General features: G+C 37.3%; 1 protein-coding gene across 1 annotated transcript in view; it reads left to right on the top strand.

Annotated features, from left to right (window-relative positions):
• Positions 1-12,191, top strand: part of LOC140163519 (tolloid-like protein 1) — a 32,035-nt gene extending 19,844 nt beyond the window's left edge. Inside the window, exons 7-10 of the mRNA XM_072186834.1 lie at positions 402-518; positions 6,248-6,607; positions 9,934-10,083; positions 12,019-12,191. Coding sequence (XP_072042935.1) covers positions 402-518; positions 6,248-6,607; positions 9,934-10,083; positions 12,019-12,191 — 800 coding nt within the window. The remainder of the gene's footprint in view (positions 1-401; positions 519-6,247; positions 6,608-9,933; positions 10,084-12,018) is intronic.
• The last annotated feature ends 8,384 nt before the right edge of the window (positions 12,192-20,575 follow it).

The raw sequence follows: 20,575 nt of genomic DNA, 5'->3' as shown, positions 1-20,575 counted from the left end.
CCCCCGGCAGCTACGCCACTGGGCTAAAATGATTTACTAAAATGGTTTTAAAGCACTTAGGACATGAGGTGATGAACATATTTATGTACTTCATAAATTTGCAACACAAAAAGAAGACGGGTACTGATGAAAATCATGGTATTATAACCCCTTAAAACAATCTGATTGCTGAGATTGGCAGCGGCTGGCTGCGCCTGTATTAGCACTTTCGTCCCCCCCCTTGAAATTCACTTCCCTAATTTCACCCCACCTGAGCAATTGTGCCTACACTTGCATATTAGATCGATACAAAACAAACCATTTAAATCATGCATGTAGATCAATTATTTCAATCAGTTTCCCTATGTTTTTACAAGCCGATATATAGTCGATATCAAGATTTCTTCATTTCTTCCATGCAGACTTGTGTAAACTTCATGAGTTTGACTGTGGTAATGGATTTTGTATGGATCCGTGCGTACAATGCGATGGAAAACGTGATTGCCCCTTCAATGGTGCTGATGAGTACGAATGTCAAGGTAAACTATCGAGTGAGTTTGATATTTTTTGAATGGTAGCACACCGCCATCCAAAGGCTCGATTCACTACGAAACAAATAGTAGAATGCTTGGTTGAAATTAGATCGGTACCTGTGTCGGTTTTTTATTTTTTTAAATTTTGTTTGCATGAAATATGAAAATAACATATTCAAATCAATGCTAATTGTGATATTTTGGCCTAAATACATTTGTTTAGCAAGATACGGCTTTCGAAAGGAGTGGATACATGCAGTTGGCTTATACCCCTGAGTGTGTGATTATTACGTATTCTATTACCCCCACGACCCATTATTCAAAATCGCGCACTGTGATTTGTTGAAACGCGTCACGTGAGAGCCCATTATTCTGCTATAATGGGTCAAGCGCCGTAACACATTCTAAACACAACATTACGCTTGGTTACGCGTGCAATATTTCCGCGATACGTGCTGTCACTTACGCGTACGCGCTCCACCTTGAAGTAAACAACTTAAAATATTTGTGCCAAAAATGATGTTTTCTCTTTAAATTCTCTTTAAATCGCACTAACTCGGCAGTAAAAACGTTTAAATAATGGGTTCGGCTGCGCCTCACCCATTATTTACGTTTTTACTGCCTGGGACACATTATTTGCGTGTAAAGGACAATGCATTACCCTTTATTTCTTAAGTCAATTCACCACACACAGGTGAATGGGAGATGTCCTTTAACTTTTTTTTTTATAATGGTACCAATATGATGAGGAAAAGATGTAAAAATACATCAGAAAATGAATGAAAATGTGTGATTGGGCTCAGAATGTGGGGTCATAGCAATGTATTCAGAATCCTAAAAGTACTAGTAGTCACAGATTTTTTTTGTCGATATATGGCAGTGCAAACAACAGTCCCTCATTTCAAATCTTTAGTTTTGGTTTCTCTGCTCTCTGTCGAAGGTAGGTGGCATATTACAATCACGAGTTCTAGGCCTAGAAATCATATACATGCGCGTATATTGAAGGATGGGGCGGGGTGGGGGATTTGTTTGTTTGTATCATACTGCAGTTACTGTCCGTTTTCCTATACACAATACACAGTGCTCTTTCCCATTGGCGCGTGACCTCTACAAATAGCCCTACGTTAAAAGTATGGGGATATGACTAGTTAACGTCGCTGTGTGAAAAATAACCGGCCAATATTAAAAGTACTCTTCTAAGGTTCTAGAAAATATAGTTTTTTAACATGTCCTAAATTTTTAGCTAATTTAGATGTTTGGAAATATTCGTACTTTGGTGTTTTAGTTAAAGTTATAGGTAATAGTACATTGCCTAGTTAACGTCGCTGTGTGAAAAATAACCGGCCAATATTAAAAGTACTCTTCTAAAACTAGACAATATAGTTTTGTAACATGTCCTAAATTTTTAGCTAATTTAGGTGTTTGGAGAGGGTCGTACTTTTGTGTTTTAGGAAGGATATGTAAACGACAGATAACACCAAAAATATGAAGAAATTATTTCCAAACCGTGTTAAGTCAACAATCATTATGTTGCTCATTTTCAAGAATGCTGGTTTACAAAAAGCACGCCATTGTCTCATTTCGTGAACAAAAGTACACATACCATTGTTTCCTTTCGTTTCCTTTATAATCGGTTACCCAACTGAAGCTATAATACAAACTTTATTGCGATATCGCACATGAAAACAGTCACATGTGCACAGCCAGAGAAGATCCGATTTAATCAGTTGAGCTGTTTCAATGAGTGTTATCTTGGTTTAATAGCTTTTAATGGGGTTAAGTCCTGCAAAGGTAGACATGACTGCATCATGTGAAACATAAACGATGCATGGAGATGATTTGATTATGAATTAGTTTATTATCCCCGGGAAGCACAACCCATACCTCTTTAAGAGGGGGCTCCCCTCCCTATATAACTACCTCTTCCCTAAATTACCCCTTTCCCCCAGTGGCGTAACTAGGGGGGCAGGGGGGCAACATGCCCCGGGCGCTACCGTTAGGGGGGCGCCAAATTGACCAATTCAGCCAGGACCAGCATCAATTCTGCTGCGCCCCTCCAAGGGATGAAAGTCAAAATTTTCGCGCGCTTCGCGCGCATTTCAACACAAAATCAATTCAAAGAACATTTTAAGATCGATATTCAACTTCTAGTAACCAAAATTAATTAGTGGTAGGCGAGCAATTCTTTCAGGTATTAAAAAATTCGCGGGGGGGGGGGGGGGGGGGCGCCAATTTTGTTTCTTGCCCCGGGCGCTACCAACTCCAGTTACGCCACTCCTTTCCCCCTCCTCCTCCCCTACATTCGATATCTTCATCTCGAGCTCTCCTCCCCCCTTCTCTTTCACTTCCAATGCTCTCTCTCATCCGTTTCTCTCTCTCCCGGCCCATATCCCCCTTGCCTTCCAACCCCCCCCCCACACACACACACACCACACAATCTCTTCTCCCCTCTATCTTCTACTTTTGCAGTAAAAATTGCTTCAGTAAAGGTCATTAGGTTATTGGAGGTCATATAATGGCCTTCCATCGATTCTGGTACATGGGATTAAGGATATAAATCGATTTTGTTTATAGCACCTATACAATTACAATAGTGGCCCCTTTTGTATGTCGAATGCAAATATTTCGATGGTCTATATTTTTTCACAGGTGAATTAGCCTAGGCTTATTCGGTTTTGTAAACCACGTCTTTCAATGTACAGGGTGTCCCAAAAAAAGAGACCCCACATTGCACCCTCTTTTTCTCCCATTTCTGAAAAGTTGATCAAATATATTTTGGTATATAAAGAAACCTTAAATCGTTAGCTTTAATAAACCAAAACAATTTTTTCAATCGGCTCATAACCATGATAACTTTTGAAGATATGTCCTTTTAAAGAAATGTATCCGTTTTTCAATCTGTCCACGGAGGAGGTTTGGCTACTTCAAAGATTGAAAAGTGCATATACCATGCATGAATATAAAACATTCCTCGATGATAACTTTATAAAATAACAACTTTATTTTAGGGAATGGGCTTTACAGGTGGGCTTATGGGTTATGGAATTTGTTAAGTGTCATTAATTTTGGGCGAAATTGATGTGGGACTTCTTTTGCTATACTTGCAATTACTTATGTTTTTCTCGTTTCTTGCTTTCTTTTTATTGACAACATAAGTCATTTCTCTTTTTGGAATAAAAGGTAGCCCTGAAAAGGGCTGTTTAGTTTGTCTTTGGTTCTTTTGAGGTGAGTTTCCTATGCTGCTCTGCCCTCTACCTGGTTGCCTCCATGACGAATACAGGTTTCAGCCCTAGTTCTTGCATTAATTGCGTTGCGTACCATCCTTGTGCGCCGGATACTTGCGAATGCAGCAGAAATACGGGGTTGCGAAGATGTTTGAAGCTAGCTGGTGATCCTCGCTTATAGTGAATGCTTTTCCAAGCCTAATGCTATTATCTATCCATGTCATTAACCGTGTGTTTCGTTTAAATCTTTGATGTAGCCAAACCTCATCCGTGGACAGAGTAAAAAACGGGTACATTTCTTAAAGGGGGCATATCTTCAAAAATTGTGAGCCGATTGAAAGAATTGTTTTGGTTTATTAAAGCTTACGATTTAAGGTTTCTTTACATACCAACATAATTTATATTTGATCAACTTTTCAGAAATATAAGAAAAAGAGGGCGCAATGTGGGGCCTCTTTTTTTTGGGACACCCTGTAGATTACCATGCTCGATTTCTCTCCTCGTGAATATTGCACTGCGAAATTTAAACATTTCTTTTGTATACTTAGAGTAGGTAACTTCAAATCAAATAATTTTACGATTCACACCACTTATAAGAAACTGAAACCAAAACCGAAACTGACACAAATGTTCGGTTTTAAACAAAAGGTAGAAACAATGAGTTCGATATCTTATGATTCAAGTGGTTAGGCAGGACAATAGGAAACCACGTATATTAAAACTAAACATTTGAAATGAGGCAGTGCCTCATTTCAAATATATAGTTTTAGTTTTAGATATCGAACTCATTGTTTCTACCTTTTGTTTAAAACCGAACATTTGTGTCAGTCAGTTTCGGTTTTGGTTTCAGTTTTTTAAGTGGTGTGGATCGTAAAATTATTTGATTTGAAGTTACCTACTCTAAGTATACAAAAGAAATGTTTAAATTTCGCAGTGCAATATTCACGAGGAGAGAAATCGAGCATGGTAATCTACATTGAAAGACGTGGTTTACAAAACCGAATAAGTCTAGGCTAATTCACCTGTGAAAAAATATAGACCATCGAAATATTTGCATTCGACATTACAAAAGGGGTCATTATTGTAATTGTATAGGTGCTATAAACAAAATCGATTCATGTCCTTAATCCCATGTACCAGAATCGATGGAAGGCCATTATATGACCTCTAATAACCTAATGACTTTTACTGAAGCAATTTTTACTGCAAAAAGTAGAAGATAGAGGGGAAAAGAGATTGTGTGGGTGTGTGTGTGTGTGTGTGTGTGGTGGGGGGGGGGGGGCTGGTTGGAGGGCAAGGGGGATATGGGCCGGGAGAGAGAGAAACAGATGAGAGAGAGCATTGGAAGTGAAAGAAGGGGAGGAGAGCTCGAGATGAAGATATCGAATGTAGGGGAGGAGGAGGGGAAAGGGGTAATTTAGGGAAGAGGTGGTTATATAGAGAGGGAGCCCCTCTTAAAGAGGTATGGGTTGTGCTTCCCGGGGATAATAAACTAATTCATAATCAAATCATCTCCATGCATCGTTTATGTTTCATACAAACAAACAAATCCCCCACCCCGCCCCATCCTTCAATATACGCGCATGTATATGATTTCTAGGCCTAGAACTCGTAAGTGTAATTATATGCCACCTACCTTCGACAGAGAGCATCAACTGTCGTCCGCGGGATAGATTTCCGATATCAATCATGATAATAATTATGTTAGCACAATAGGCTATTGTATACTTCTGGTTATATACCCTATACTGTGTCCTTCCAGCATAATAGTGTTATGATTGCAAACCAGATCAGCTCTACTTTTTAATCCCTTGATTTTTGGTTTCTAAACAAAAGAGAAACCAAAACTAAATATTTGAAATGAGGGAGTGGCAGAGTAAAAAAGGTCGAAAACGCAAACAAATTTGAGTGAAGATAGATGAACGTTGCTGGATGATCAAACAGAGCAAGAGAGGACAAAATCAAAAATACTGTTGAACATTCAAACTTAAAATTATTAACATATATTGCTTTGAAATTTGTTCAATTTGTTTTCGGCTTTTAAACACAGAAGATACCGTGACTACTCTCTAGTCCGATGGGTTGCTAGTTCGAAGGTTCTCTAGTCCGAAGTGTCGCTAGTCCGAATATAGAATAAGGGTTAGTGTTAGGGTTAGGGGTAAGGTTTAAGGGTTAAGGGTAGGGTTAGAGTTTAGGGTTAGGGTTACGGTTTAGGGTTAGGGTTTACGGTTAGGGTTAGCGAGCCTTATTCTATATTCGGACTAGAAAACCCGATATTCGGACTAGCGAACCTTTTTCAGAATTCGGACTAGCGAATGGTAAATTACGTGTTCGGACTAGCTAACCTTCGGACTAAGGAGCCTTCGGACTCGACAATCTTCAGACTAGAGAGTTGTCACCGAAGATACTTGTTTTTTGTTTGTTACTTGTGTATATCATTTTTACTAGCGGAAATACTACTAAATGACAAGAATTTGTGTTTAACTTTCTATCGCTTTCTATGTTTTCTAGCACAACAAAACCATGAAATTTCATTGACGGATATCATCACGAGGGTAAGCCTTATGTCTCGCCGATTCCCATGCAACTATGAAAATAACACACGCCATACGTGGAACATTGTTGGACACCATGGCTTCAGAATAGTCGTTGACATCATAGAATGTCAGTTGGAAGATGGCTTTGCTTTTGTCACCATTGGTGATGGAGACATCTCGGTATCATCATCACTCATTACAAAGCTGACAGGTGCTGTGACAAATGCGTCTTTGATGTCAATTAATGATAGGATATGGATAATACTAGAGACTGATTTTGTCATCTCATATGGAGGATTCTATTTTGAAGTCAGACAGATTACAAATATGACAGGTGATATAAAATTGTATTTTGCGGTTTGTAAAATACACTCATAGAAATTGTTCGTTGGCATTACTCAGTAAGTTGATGTAAGTCGTGCATCAACTTTCCGAGTAATGCCAACACGTACAATTTTGAGTAACGCTGACTCAATATCATTATGTAGGTCGCACTCATTTGCACTTACTTTATTGAGTTGTTACAACTCAGAAAATGAAACTAGCCTAGGTTAGCATAATTTTCTAAAGGTGTGCTATAGTATACAAAATTTTGCACTGATTACAAAAATAAATATTTGAATACTGCTAATTGTGCAGAAAATGATCAAATTACGTGAATTAAGTAACAAAGTACCAAATTGGAATAACTCAAAACAATAAGTACCAGTATAACTTAATATGAACGAGTTACATCATCTTACATGTTGAGTTACAATAACTCAACTAATTGGTTCTTTGAACCTTGTTTATTTTTCTAAGTTCCCTGAACTTGAATTCAGAAGATGGCATTACTTAAAAAGTTGACGCAACGACTTACATCAACTTTTTAAGTAATGCCAACAAAGTTGATTAGTTGACGGAACTTTTTGAGCTTTTTCAACATTTTTTAAGTTCGGATAACTAAAATGAATTTTGTTTTGGCAACTTTTACACTATTTTTGAGTTGTCCAAACTTACTCCTTTTGAATTGCGCCAATAAGGCGAACAAGTCATTTCTATGAGTGTAGAGTATTGAAAAAACGGGTCATTTCATTATGCTATAAACCGGGAAATTTGCCCCCACATGCGACAACTGATGATAAGCCACTGCTCAAGAACACTTTTAAACTTCAGCAACACTCATACACTCAGAACGTTAGTCAGTTGCTGGCTATTGTTTTACAAGGCCCACTCAGTCATTTACCGCCTGTGTCAAAAAAGAAATTGTGCAAGTGAAAAGCGCCCTCTTTGGCAATTAGAAAATACTGTTGTGACATAATGCTTACATCAACGTCACGGGCGCAGTCTTAGCTCTCACATGCTGTTTGTTCTGTTCAATTTTCTTGTGCCAATTTCGAGATATGTTTATTTAACAACGAAAGGGTAAAACCACAATTGTGCCACTTTTACTAGGGAAGTGAGCTGTACATGTAAATCAATGATAGCTGATGTTGATGCGTCTAATACACTCCCCCTTTCGGGGCGTATGCATTATATGCATCAACATCAGCACGCGTGCATTATTTTGTCTAATATCTCTCCCAACAAGTAATACGCGTTCATTAACCTATAACATGTATAAGTGCGCAATATTTATTTGTCTTTTAACATGTCTTATTAGTGACTAAGAGAACAGTATTTACCATGATAAAATCATTGACATGCACATGCAATACAGCAGAATGTGAAATCATTTTTTACAGCAGAATGTGAAATATTTATTTATCTTTTAATCTCTTTTAAGCGAAAAAAGAGAATCTTCATTCCCGCATCATGATAAAACAGTAAAAACAGTAAACAATTTTGTATTGTGTAATTGATGCATTCTTTTGATTTCACGAAGGAACTCTTGATAAACTTGATGCTATCACTGTTACATGTAAAGCCCTCTTCCCTAAAAGTGGCACAATTGTGATTTTACCATTTTGTCTTTAACTAAACATATCTCAAGATTAAAACAAGCAAATTGAACAGAACAAACGGCATTTGAGAGCTAAGACTACACCCTTGACGTTGTTGTAAGCATTATGTCACAACGGTATTTTCTATTTGCCAGAGAGGGCGCTCTTCACTTGCACAATTTTTTTTTAGACAGGCTGTAATTAGGCATTGGAAGCGATCGAATTCAGTGTTGAAATGAGCAAAATTTTGAGCTGAATCTTTTCACGTTAAGATAAATTTTCTCGGCCAAATTAAATTAGCCATTTTCATTTTTTCAGTAAATGTCAGATCAAAACCATTATGCTTGATACTGTATATTTTTATTAAATCCTGGCGTTAAACTTTTAATCTTTAATCTTTAGTATTAAGGGGGTACTACACCCCTGTCCAATTTTGTGCCTAATTTTGCATTTTTCTCAAAAATTATAGCGCATTGGGGACAAGTAAGATATGTATATTATAGGGACTACAACTACTGCACTGGGAATTTTATTTCAGCACATACAACAGTTGTGGAATCACAGTCAAAAATGAGGGAAACCCAATATTTGATCAATAAATCAATAACTATTGACTCGAGTTGCTGAATTTTCAGTGCAGTAGTTGTAGTCCTTGCCTATAATATACATATCTTACTTGTCACCAATGCGCTATAACTTTTGAGATAAATGCAAAAATAGGCACAAAATTGGACAGGGGTGTAGTACCCCCTTAATCTTTCTTTGATTAGAAAAGTGTGGACTTGACCATTTTGCTCGTGGTTACGGTGTTTGTATGCTTGGAGAGACGTATTGTGATGACATAACAGAATGCCTTTGGAATAGCACTCATGTCAAAGACGAAAACAAATGTTTCGGAGGTTCTCCTATTATTTATACAGGATCAGGAGGGCCCGGTATGTGCCGTAGGCTTAATTTACTGGGAGCAGATGTTTCCTGTATAAACATAGTTTAGATTTTGTCCTTCCAAATTTGAACACGTTGTTTTAATAGTGTAAAATTTGTATATTGCACTAAAATTCGCTTCACTCTGCCACCACAGCCGCTTCATTTCCAACCTCCCCACACACAAATACCCCTGCAAACATTAGCAACAAACAATATCCCAATAAAAATGCAATTTTCCCGGCTCCAGAACTAACCAGTTGGACAGCATATCTGTCTTTTGAAACCAATTAATGAGTTTGATAAAACATTGCATTTCGCGGCTCCTGAGATAAGCAGGCCTGCTTTACACTATCAAAACCGTATGTATATTCAAGCACTTTTCTAAACACTTAATGTTGAACCTTGTATGTACGTTTTTAAACATCGTAAAAAGATACTAAACATGTTTGGGAATTTGATGCATGCATGGAATTAAACACATGAACATAATGAATGTCTCAGAATTTGACATTGGTGTTTGGCATTAAACCTGTTTAGAAACGTTAAGCAATTTATTGTTTAAAAGTGTTTAAAGTTTTAACACTGTTTTACAGTGTACACTCTTAAAACAACGTGGTCAAAATTGACCACGTAGTAGTTAACTATGCACCTTGCCCCTAAATTGTGGTCACCTTTTGCCCCTTTTTGTGGTTTAATTAAATTTGATCACAATTTAAGGGTAAGGTGCATAGTTAACAACTACGTGATCAGTTTTGACCACGTTGTTTTAAGAGTGTAGTGTTATCTATCCATTATATTGTTCATGTTACAGAGATTGTCCATCAATATGATACGATAATGCTTAATGACGTGGAATATGGCAGGCGGAAACTCGCCTCTCCAGGTTTTCAGCAGTACCCGTATACATATTCACCCATATCGGAATCAAATTGGATTATTGAAGGCAATGATTATAATAGTCGTAAGGATTCATCATTTTGAACTGGAAGACGGATTTGATTATCTTGTCATTGGGAATGGCAAAGAAGTTGTTTCAGAATCTACCGTGTTAGTCAATCTTACTGGTAAAACAAAACTACGAAGTATAATAACAACTGGTTCCACAATACGGATGCAGATGAAAACCGATGCTTACGTCAATGAGAGGGGATTTCTAGTGGAGTTTCAACAAGTTGAAGATATCACCGGTAAGCCACTATTCCGAATTCCAGAAAAATACAGCACTACTTTTTTTGGATTAAAAAAATATTATCCTGTTTTGCCAAATGAAACAGCTAAATCCTAATCCTTTAGTTAGTCCTAACTGGCAACAAAATTAATATTTTAATATTTGGCAAATATTTGCAAATAGAGCAAAAAAAAAAAAAAAAAATCAAATATTGTCCTTTTTCGAAACTGTCTGCGAGCGACAAGTGTGGCTCTTTTGTACATGGAACCGACGGCGTAATGTCCCAACTGAAGGACGGAGTGATGTCATGGTTCATTTACCCACTTCGAAATGTACTATGCTCTGAATTTAATCAGATAATACAATTCTCCTTGCTAATTGACACTTAACATATTGATCTTCTACTTACCGATTGATAATCATGCACAATTATTCAAATAAATTTATTTCTGGTATGATTTCTAGTGGTCTGTAACCATGTCGACTTTGCGGTGAAGGCGTTTGTATTGACTCAGCTGGCAGATGCAATGGCTTTATTGACTGTATTAACAATACTAAAGACGAAACTAATTGCGGTAAGTGTAGAGAATCAAACAAACTGATCCCTGGCACTATCGCTGTCGAAGTGACGTAATAATCTGATTAATTACCATAGCAATAGATGAATACAATTTTTGACTTTATCGCCCTACACTTCAGCGTTCACGCGATACCTATATACATTGAACCATATCATCCTGATCACTCGCACCTGTAAGATAAGTATCTTTGAAAATAGCGGTATCATAGTCAATTTATGATTGCAGACATGCACAGGTGATGAGTGCAACCTGCTTGTAGTGCAGGGCGATATAGTCAAAATTGTATTCATCTATTGCTAAGGTAGTTATTCCGATTTATTACGTCACTTCGACAGCGAATAGTCCAACGATTTTGCGGGCGTTTCCCGTTGCAAGTAGGCCTGAAGTTGTGCGATAGCAGCACGTTCAAATGATCTTGCCCAGCAATGGCCCCGTTCAATGACACGCCAGGATAATAATAATAATAATAATAATAATAATAATAATAATAATACTACTACTACTACTACTACTACTAATAATAATAATAATAATAATAATAATAATAATAATAATAATAATAATAATAATAATAATAATAATAATAATAACAATAATAATAATAATAATAATAATAACATGTACACTTGTAAAGCGCGCAGATCCGCAATAAACGCTCGTGGCGCATACAGAGCAAAAACAAAATATACCAGCAGGAAAAATGGAAACAAGGAACAAATGCAATCAACAATAGAACATTTCAACATACATGAAGTAAAAAAAGGATGACACGGTGGCGAGGCGGCGGTACGGGCTCTGCCTCGAAATCGGAGGATTGCGAGTTCGAGCCCCGGCGGCGGTGCAGTGCCATCGTGTTGTGCACTTTGACAAGGCACTTTACCTTACTTGCCTCTCTCAACCAGGGTTGAAACGGGGAGCTGTTATGAATATTGTTCATGCGAGTGGGTATGAGCATAGGTATGAGCATGCCTTGGGCATTGTAGGCAGCTGAGATATTCTAATGACGGCGGAATAAATGTAAAGCGATTTGGAATATTGTATAGCGTATTACGTGTATAGCTGATATAAGCTGGTATTAACGACCACAGTTCTGATTATATTCAACATTCATTAATTAATTTTATATTGTTTTTTTTCTAAATTACAGATTATAATCCAGATATATGTCCTGAATCCTACTTATGTGAACAATCTTCACAAAATGCCACGTTACCACAGAAGTGTGTGTTGAAGCGACAACTTTGTGACGGGGAAGTGGAAAACGACTGTCCCGAAGGAGACGACGAGACAAACTGTAGTATGTCATATTTAGACAATTAATATGAAGGTTATTTTATTTTATTGGAAAAATAAACTGGGTGTTATTGAACAATGAATTTCATAGTTACTAATTTAGCGGTATAAACATAAATAATTACAAATTGGTCTAAACTCTTACATACATCAATATCATATACTAGTAGATTTTCATTTTTCAAACGTAAAAGCGTTATGGCCTGTGCTTGTTTTAATTGTGTTATATGCTAATTCAAGGTAACATTGGTTCATCATAATTTATACCGGTAAGCCTATGATAACAAATGAACTGAAATACTAATTTCAGAATTATTTCATACAAATCCATAAGTCATGAAGTTGATGAAAAAGAATTCTGAAGTTACTTTTTTACTGACAATCCAACTTGCGAATTGTAATACTTATTTTAATTACTAACAATAATTATTATCGGATTGATTTTAGCTTACAAAGCTTGCCCACCAAGTTGCGATTGTGAATACCGCAAACCAAAGGACAATCACAACAACGAGACAAAATATCTTGCAGTTACATGCTCACATAATTGGACATCAATTGTACGTTTCATTCCAGCGAGAACTGTACACCTGTAAGTATCATTATAGTATCTTACGTTTTGGGTGCATTTTTTCGGTACGACAACGCCACTGCGCCATTTAGCTGGAGCATTTTCTGTTGCGCTGCTGCAAAATTTTGTTATAGAAAGATTTAACATGGTGAAGTAGAACACAAGATTTGGAATTTAAAGAGAATTTGTCATTGTTCATTGAAATGAAGCTAGTATATGGACAATATAAGTGTGCTCTTACATGACATAAAATCTGAAAAACATTCCTTTTTTTTTTTTGACTTAAAACCTACATTTTGGTCAAAAATTGTGCGTGAATAGCTCGTTTTCAACAGATTTACCACATTCGCATTGCTATAAACATTGAATTGCGTTATCTGTTGACGCAATGAATAAAATGTGTTTTAGGTGGAAGTGTTAGCTTTCGTTTGATATAAACAAATGTCTGATTGGATGAAGGGAACACTTGAGGGTTGAACATAAATAAACCAATCACAGATAATTATTTTCCATTAGTCACCAGCTAAAAGCTCACACAGCTCTTATGATGCTATAATAATAATAATAATAATAATAATGAAAACTTATAATGCGCAAGTATCCGACAGAGCCGCTCACTGCGCAACAACAGGAAAATGAACACAAAGGGAACATGGTGAACATAGCATAATACAGAAAATATACAAAATACCATAATAAGAAACACATTCTACACTACAAGTCATCAGCAAAAGCGATATTAAAAGATGGGTTTTAACGAAGATTTAAAAGAGTCCAAAGTAGTACAGTTTTTAATGTGAGTTGGTAGATTGTTCCAGAGTTTAGGAGCACAAATGACAAAAGAACGGTCTCCAAAAGAATTGCTAGATCTTGGTTCCTGAAGAAGATGTAGATTGGCTGAACGAAGTCCAGTGCGACCAGGTATGTAAGTGTGCAGAAGCTCGGAGATATATGACGGTGCAAGATCATTCAGTGATTTGAAAACAAAAGTAAGAATTTTAAATTCAATGCGCTGATCAACAGGCAGCCAGTGCAAGTCAATGAGTATTGGAGTGATGTGCGACCGTTTCTTTGTGAGAGTGATGAGGCGGGCGGCAGTATTTTGAACCAATTGCAGACGACGAAGTTGAGATTGTGGAAGACCGTACAAAAGAGAATTACATGTGTCCAAGCGAGATATAACAAGTGAATGAACAATGAGTTGAGTTGCTTCTGTTGTGAGATATTTGCGAATCTTGCCGATGTTGCGGATTTGATGATATGCAGCTTTAATAGAAGACGAAACTTGTAGCTTATGAGACATGTCAGAGTCAAAGATGACACCCAGATTTCGTGCATCACAAGATGGTGGAATTTGTGATTCTCCGATGACAATATTGTTAATGATGGATTTTGATTTCTGATGCTTTGAGCCGATGATGAGAAATTCAGTTTTGGTGTCATTGAGTTTAAGAAAGTTTTCACGCATCCACAGTCTGATTTCCTCGATGCAAGCTTCAATGCGAGAAATACTTTGAGAAGAATCACATGGTTTGAAGGCAAAATAAATCTGGGTGTCATCTGCGTAAAGATGGAATTGCAGATTGTACCTTCTGACTATATCACCAATTGGATGAGTGTAGATTGTGAACCACTGCGGCCCCAACACCGATCCCTGCGGTAGGCCGAATTTAAGTGTGCAAGGCTCCGACATGGAGTTGCCGATGACAACACGCTGAGAACGATTGCTTAAGTACGATTTAGCCCAGGATAATGCAGTGCCACTCAAGCCAATATAATCATGCAGCCTTTTCAAGAGAATTGCAGAGTCAACAGTGTCAAATGCTGCAGATAGGTCTAATAAAACAAGAGCACATATATCCCCACTGTTTAATGCACTCAAAATATCACTCTGGACGCGTAATAATGCAGTCTCAACACTATGACGTTTCTTGTAAGCAGATTGATAGCATTCTTGAAGCTGGTTACTGTCCTGAAAATCAGATATTCTAGCAGAGACAACTCTTTCAATGAGTTTGGAAATCCAAGGCAAGTTTGACACAGGCCGATAATTTTTCAGATCTTCTTGATCGAGACCCGACTTTTTAAGCAGAGGTCTATTACATTATATACACTCAACCGTGTAGTGTAAAAAAAGACTGTGTAGAGACAATTCACTGCTTGCTTAGAAGTCCTTGGACGAAATTGTGAGCTCAGGTGTATCGAGGTGGAAACTATGCATATATGCGTTTATGAGAGAATCGTTTTGTAGCCAAACCTTTCCATATGAATGCATATATTTGATCGATTAGCTCGATTGCGGCCTGACGAAGGGGAAAAATATCGCTGATTGTTTTGATCTGCATACATATAAGGGATTGTATGATTTAACACGTATGTACGCCTAACTTGAATTGGTTTGCTATATTTTAAAAATAGTTTAATTTTTTGTTGTAAATAAATCATAAAAGCTACGTTTTAAACTCTTTTTGTGGTTTCGTTAACTTCTTTTCAGAATACTGAAATACAACAACGGTTCATGGATTCCATCAGGGATGTTTAAACGGTTAGCGCGTTTGCAATATCTGTAAGTTTTATTTTCAGCATGAATCATTACCTGTAAGATATTAATGGTTATCAACACTGTTTCCCGATATAAAAATATTACAATATGTACAATATACACTACTCCAAGAAATTAGAGACACAAGCCTATATTTCATGTTTTCATCAAAGATAAAACTTAAATACATTGCAAAATTGGTTCAACATCATTGCAGACAAATTCCATTGTTTGCTAGACATAATGACTAATGAAAAAATGTGTTTCTCCAATCAGCTGGTCCTCAGAGTATCGGAGTGTCCATTTGTCAAATTTTGGCATTATTTTTGCTTACAAAAGGTTCTCCAAACTTCTCCTGAGGAATATTCATCCACTCTTCAATCAGATCATCTCTTAGTGACTGGACATTGTCTGGAACTTGTTGCCGTTGTTTTACCCGTCTACCAAACATGTCCCAATCATGTTATATTGGATTCAGGTCAAGTGACCTTGCAGGCCAGTCCAGAGTCTTAATTCCCTCATTGTCCAGGAAATTCATCACAACACGAGCGATATGTGGACGGGCGTTATCCTGCATAAGAATGAAATTTTGACTAATTGCACGAGCAATGGGGACAACAACAGGTCTCAGTACCTCATCTCTGTATCTTACACCCGTCAGTGAGCCTCTGTCTATCACAATAAGGTCCGTACGTCCGTTCAAAAAGATCCCTGCCCAGACCATATGACGGACCCACCTCCAAAATGATCAACTTCAACATGTTATAGCAACTTGGTCTCCTTGACGTCTCCATACCCTCACACGCCTATTATTGGTGGAAACAGTGAATCTGCTCTCATTTGTGAACAGTACAGGGGTCCAATCACCATCTTGCCAATGTTAGTGATTTCTGGCAAAGTCCAATCTGGCTCTGCGGTGCCGTGGGATTAAAATGGGACCTGTTGCAGGTCTTCTAGCGTTCATTCCGTCTTCATGCAAACGACTCCTTACTGCAGGGCTGTCAACTTTTTGGAATTGCTTGGCGTGAGACAGAGGCGTACCGGGATTTGCCGACTCCAATGTTCATTTTGTACCATGATTATTTGAGCCATAGCGCTCGTGAATGTGAAAAGCGGGGGGGGGTAGGAGCAACAAATTATTCAGGATGATGCGTGACATTTTACTCATTTTTCAGCTTTTTGCGTGAGATTTACTACCTAGGCGTGAGATTATACTACCTTGGCGTGAGACCGTGAGAAAGTGACCCAATGCGTGAGACTCACGGCCAATGCGTGAGAGTTGACAGCCCTGCCTTACTGTTTCATTGCTCATACGCACACCAGCCCCTCTGCGAAAGGCCACATTTATGGATCTTGCTGTACTCTGGAGGTTTCGACGAGTAAGGAACTGGAGATAACGGTCTTGCCGGGGGGTTGGTATACGTCTGCGGCCTTGGCCTGGTCTTCTGCCTTACTGATTAATGACACTGGGGGATACCCAAGCTGCTCAGCTGCATAACGCTGTGTGTGACCTTCTGCAAGCATCTGGACAACCCTAGCAACCGTAACCTCGGTCAATTTGGCATTAACAACATCCCACATGCTCAGAAGACTGAGCGGTACCAGTAGAAATTGGATTAACATGTTGGAATGAAGAAATCTGAGAAAAGCTTATGGAGTCTGCTTTACACAAAATCAGTGCTTTGAGTGAACACATGGATGTCCAAGGCCGTAAGTCCTTGAAGACATGCATAATTTCACATTTGACTGTTCAGTATTGCTAAGATTACAATAGGCTACACCTGGTATACAAATGACATGTCCTTGATGCCTTCTGTTGATGCAATACCAAGTTAAAGTTATTACATAACCTTGTTCCTCTAATTTCTTGGAGTAGTGTATAAAGTGAAAGTTGACATTCTATCAAAGAAAAGAAAGAGTTGGTTGTTTGTCTTATTTGTCCTGCCATTAAATGACAAGTGCCTTATTAAAAAGAATATGAAATATTTCACAGCCTTTTGCATACCCCATTTCAACAAAATGTTTTAATGTTTTAATGCGCCGCTGCCACTCATCATGCAGTTCGAAGGACTCCTTTTTACGATGTCGGCAGGATGGTTACGCATCTTAGCTTTGCCAACTCAAGAAAATTCGATTTTTGTCAGTTTTTGTTTTCAAGACGAAGGCTGGGTTTTCAATACGCAAACTGAAGACTATCAAGTATCATATTCTTTCAACACATATATTCAAGTGCAAGCCTTACAATAGGAACCAAAAATAACGAGATATGTTCAGAGCTTTGAGATATAGGCATTCAAACATCATCAACAAACATCAAAGTATATGGTCAATTCCAGCCAAAGCGGGCCAAAATTCTCTCTGTGGGCCATTTTGAAAATGTTTTCCTTTTCAATTCTAGACTTATCAAATGAGACGATCATGTCTAGTGAATCATCAGGTGGAAGTGCCATCGGATTGAAAAAAAACTTTTCTTGCTAGACCAAATAAAGTGTTAAATGCGCATATGCATGTTACCCACGAATTCAAGCATTTTTCACCTGTTGTACGCCATAAAACTTCACTTTCTTTAATATCTTTCAATATTTTATGTGTGACTCATATACACTAGAAATCGGTGAAGACTTTGAACGTAAAATAGAATTTTATTACATATATCTACAAAGAAATATTTTGGTTATTACAAATTTTAAGAAAGAACCAGGTGTACAGTTTAGATTGTGTCAATTCTTCGAACTCTTTCCAAAGTGGCTGTCATTTAACATTACTGTATTATTTCGAAAGATTAGAATAAATGCTTCATATAAATATAAAGTTAGATTTTGTATCTCGTCGCAGGATGAGGATCTCGGATGGATTCGTGGGTAACAGCGTCTGGAAAATAGCAATTCCTATTATTTTTTTTAAATAAAAATAAAAATACTTTTCCGTATGTCAATAATTCAGGCTGCAATGGCACTAAAATGAATTTTAATCAAAATACAGACTACATGGAATATTTAGAATGGATCATTATGGCATTTTGGGTATAAAAAAGTTGTGAATAATGAAGTTGCCAAATTCAAATAGACAGAGCAAACATTTTTATATTATTATTTTAGTAAAATCATTCCATATTTTCATGCAGCAATATTCTATTAAATCGTGTTTGACAGTTCCTATGAACTAAAACACTATCAATACATTGTTAACTATAATTTAAGTAGGGATTCGTGGGTAACCAAAATGTTCGTGGGTAACACATATTTGAAGGTATGTATTGGTAAGCGGCAAAATGGAAAATATTACAGAAGGTTGGAAACCACCATGCGGTTATTCCTCCACTGTGTTTCAATGATTCCCGTTTCCCAATTGCATTTACCCAAAAAATGGTAATTTAGGATAATCAATCAAAACTTCATGATACAGCTTCAGTATACCTTCAAGAGGACGCTATTAAACAGGACTGTTTGGAACCTATTTCGCATGTTTTCAAAATGTTAAGATGCATAAGAAACATATAATTTACGAGAAAATCCTTGGATTCGTGGGTAACGCCGAATTCGTGGGTAAAGCTATAAGTACTATAGTACCGTTTGGGGTTTATGTTTCTTAGGTGTATAAACTGTAAGTACTGTCAAAATTATAGCATACCCACGGCTTGAATATGTGCTGATTTAAACTTAAAATAAACAATCTCCTTATTTTTCAAGGTTAGCATCTATTCGGGATTCGTGGGTAACAAAAGTTTAAACCGTCGTAGATTCTTTTTTAAAGCGGTGAAAGTTTTTTTACGATTTACAATTTTAAGCGCTTGTCAAACTAAATTCAGTGTCCAAAGTCATTAAATGTTAATTTAAGTTATGGCAATTATATTTGCTGGACTCGTGGGTAACAGTTGATACGTGGGTAACGTCAAATTTGATTTTATGGAATTTTATGGGTAAAACGTATTTGCATAAAATAATCACTTGGACCTCAGAATTATAGAACGAAACTTCGTTTCATGATATAGTCATTTATGGCATATTCACTTAACATTTTCAGAACGATCATTTTATTTTTGATACGCGGGTAACAAAATTATTAGCCAAATTGACTTAATGGCCTCTAGAGTCCACAAACTTTGGTGGAATTCAATCGTTTTACATATGATGAGAGATCATGCAAACGTCTTTCTAACGGTAATAATTTCATTTTGATTGAAGGACATTCAATGACATATATGGTGCTTTATCTTTGAATTCGTGGGTAACGCCAATTCATTTAAGCTATCATAACTTGTCCCCTGGTATGACTTGCTAGTAAAGGCCTATATGCACAAAGAGAGCACATTGGACGTGACATGATATGCTCCATCAATAACGTGATTTCCTTTATTAATGACATTTTAAAGTGGAAAGTTAACATAGAGAGAATTTTGTCCTGCTTTCGCTGGAATTGACCATATATATATATCAATATGATATGACACCAATATGATACATGTAGTATCATCCATAAACTCGGGTAGCCCATTCAGACCACGTACTGACAGCACAACAGCGCAACTTATTTTTCTGTTTACATTATAGCTAGGAATATATTCAAATAATATGTGGCAGTCTGGTCATTTCAAATCAGCCGCTAATAGGAATGTGCTGCTATCATGGTTATTGTCATCGAGGCTGTCAATTCTATAGCACAATCAGCATGGTGAAACACAATACAACCTTCAATTGTCTGGGTCAGCAATAGGATTTTGTTTCTGTTAATATATGGAATGGGAAATACATCTCTATCACTGATCGATAGCGATTGGCGATAGGACTCCTTTTCTTGCGTTCGGAAAGGCGAGCTACCTTATTGGTGAAATACCAATCGCCCGTCGCTAACCGACGGAGTATAGGCCTGAATTCATCTTATTTTGTAAAGTGGCACTTGCTTGATGGTGTGATTACAATTCCACGTGATTCGCTGCAGGGCGCATTTCTATTGGTTACTTTTTTGTCTGTACTAAAATAATAATTTACCTGCTGTTGACGCTGTGCGTATATGCAAAGTCTCATAATATCTGGGTGACGTGTGCAAGCCATCAGGTGTTGGCCACTATTATCATTTAGGGAATGATATAAAACACGATCTAAAGTAACTGCATCGTCCCTTTACTTTCATGCAGATTTCCACAGACAGTAACAATACATTATATATTCCGTCATTTCAGATCGTTAACCAACAATGGATTTACAAGCATTTATTCTGGAATTCTAGCAGGATTACAAGATCTGAAAGTCCTGTAAGTGAATTTATCTTTGACTTATTCAACCGTAGGACAATAATAAT

This window comes from Amphiura filiformis, chromosome 11 (assembly GCF_039555335.1).
Source record: "Amphiura filiformis chromosome 11, Afil_fr2py, whole genome shotgun sequence".
NCBI lineage: Eukaryota > Metazoa > Echinodermata > Ophiuroidea > Amphilepidida > Amphiuridae > Amphiura > Amphiura filiformis.
Note: the sequence above shows the minus strand (reverse complement) of the source record. Positions and strands in the feature narration are given on the sequence as shown.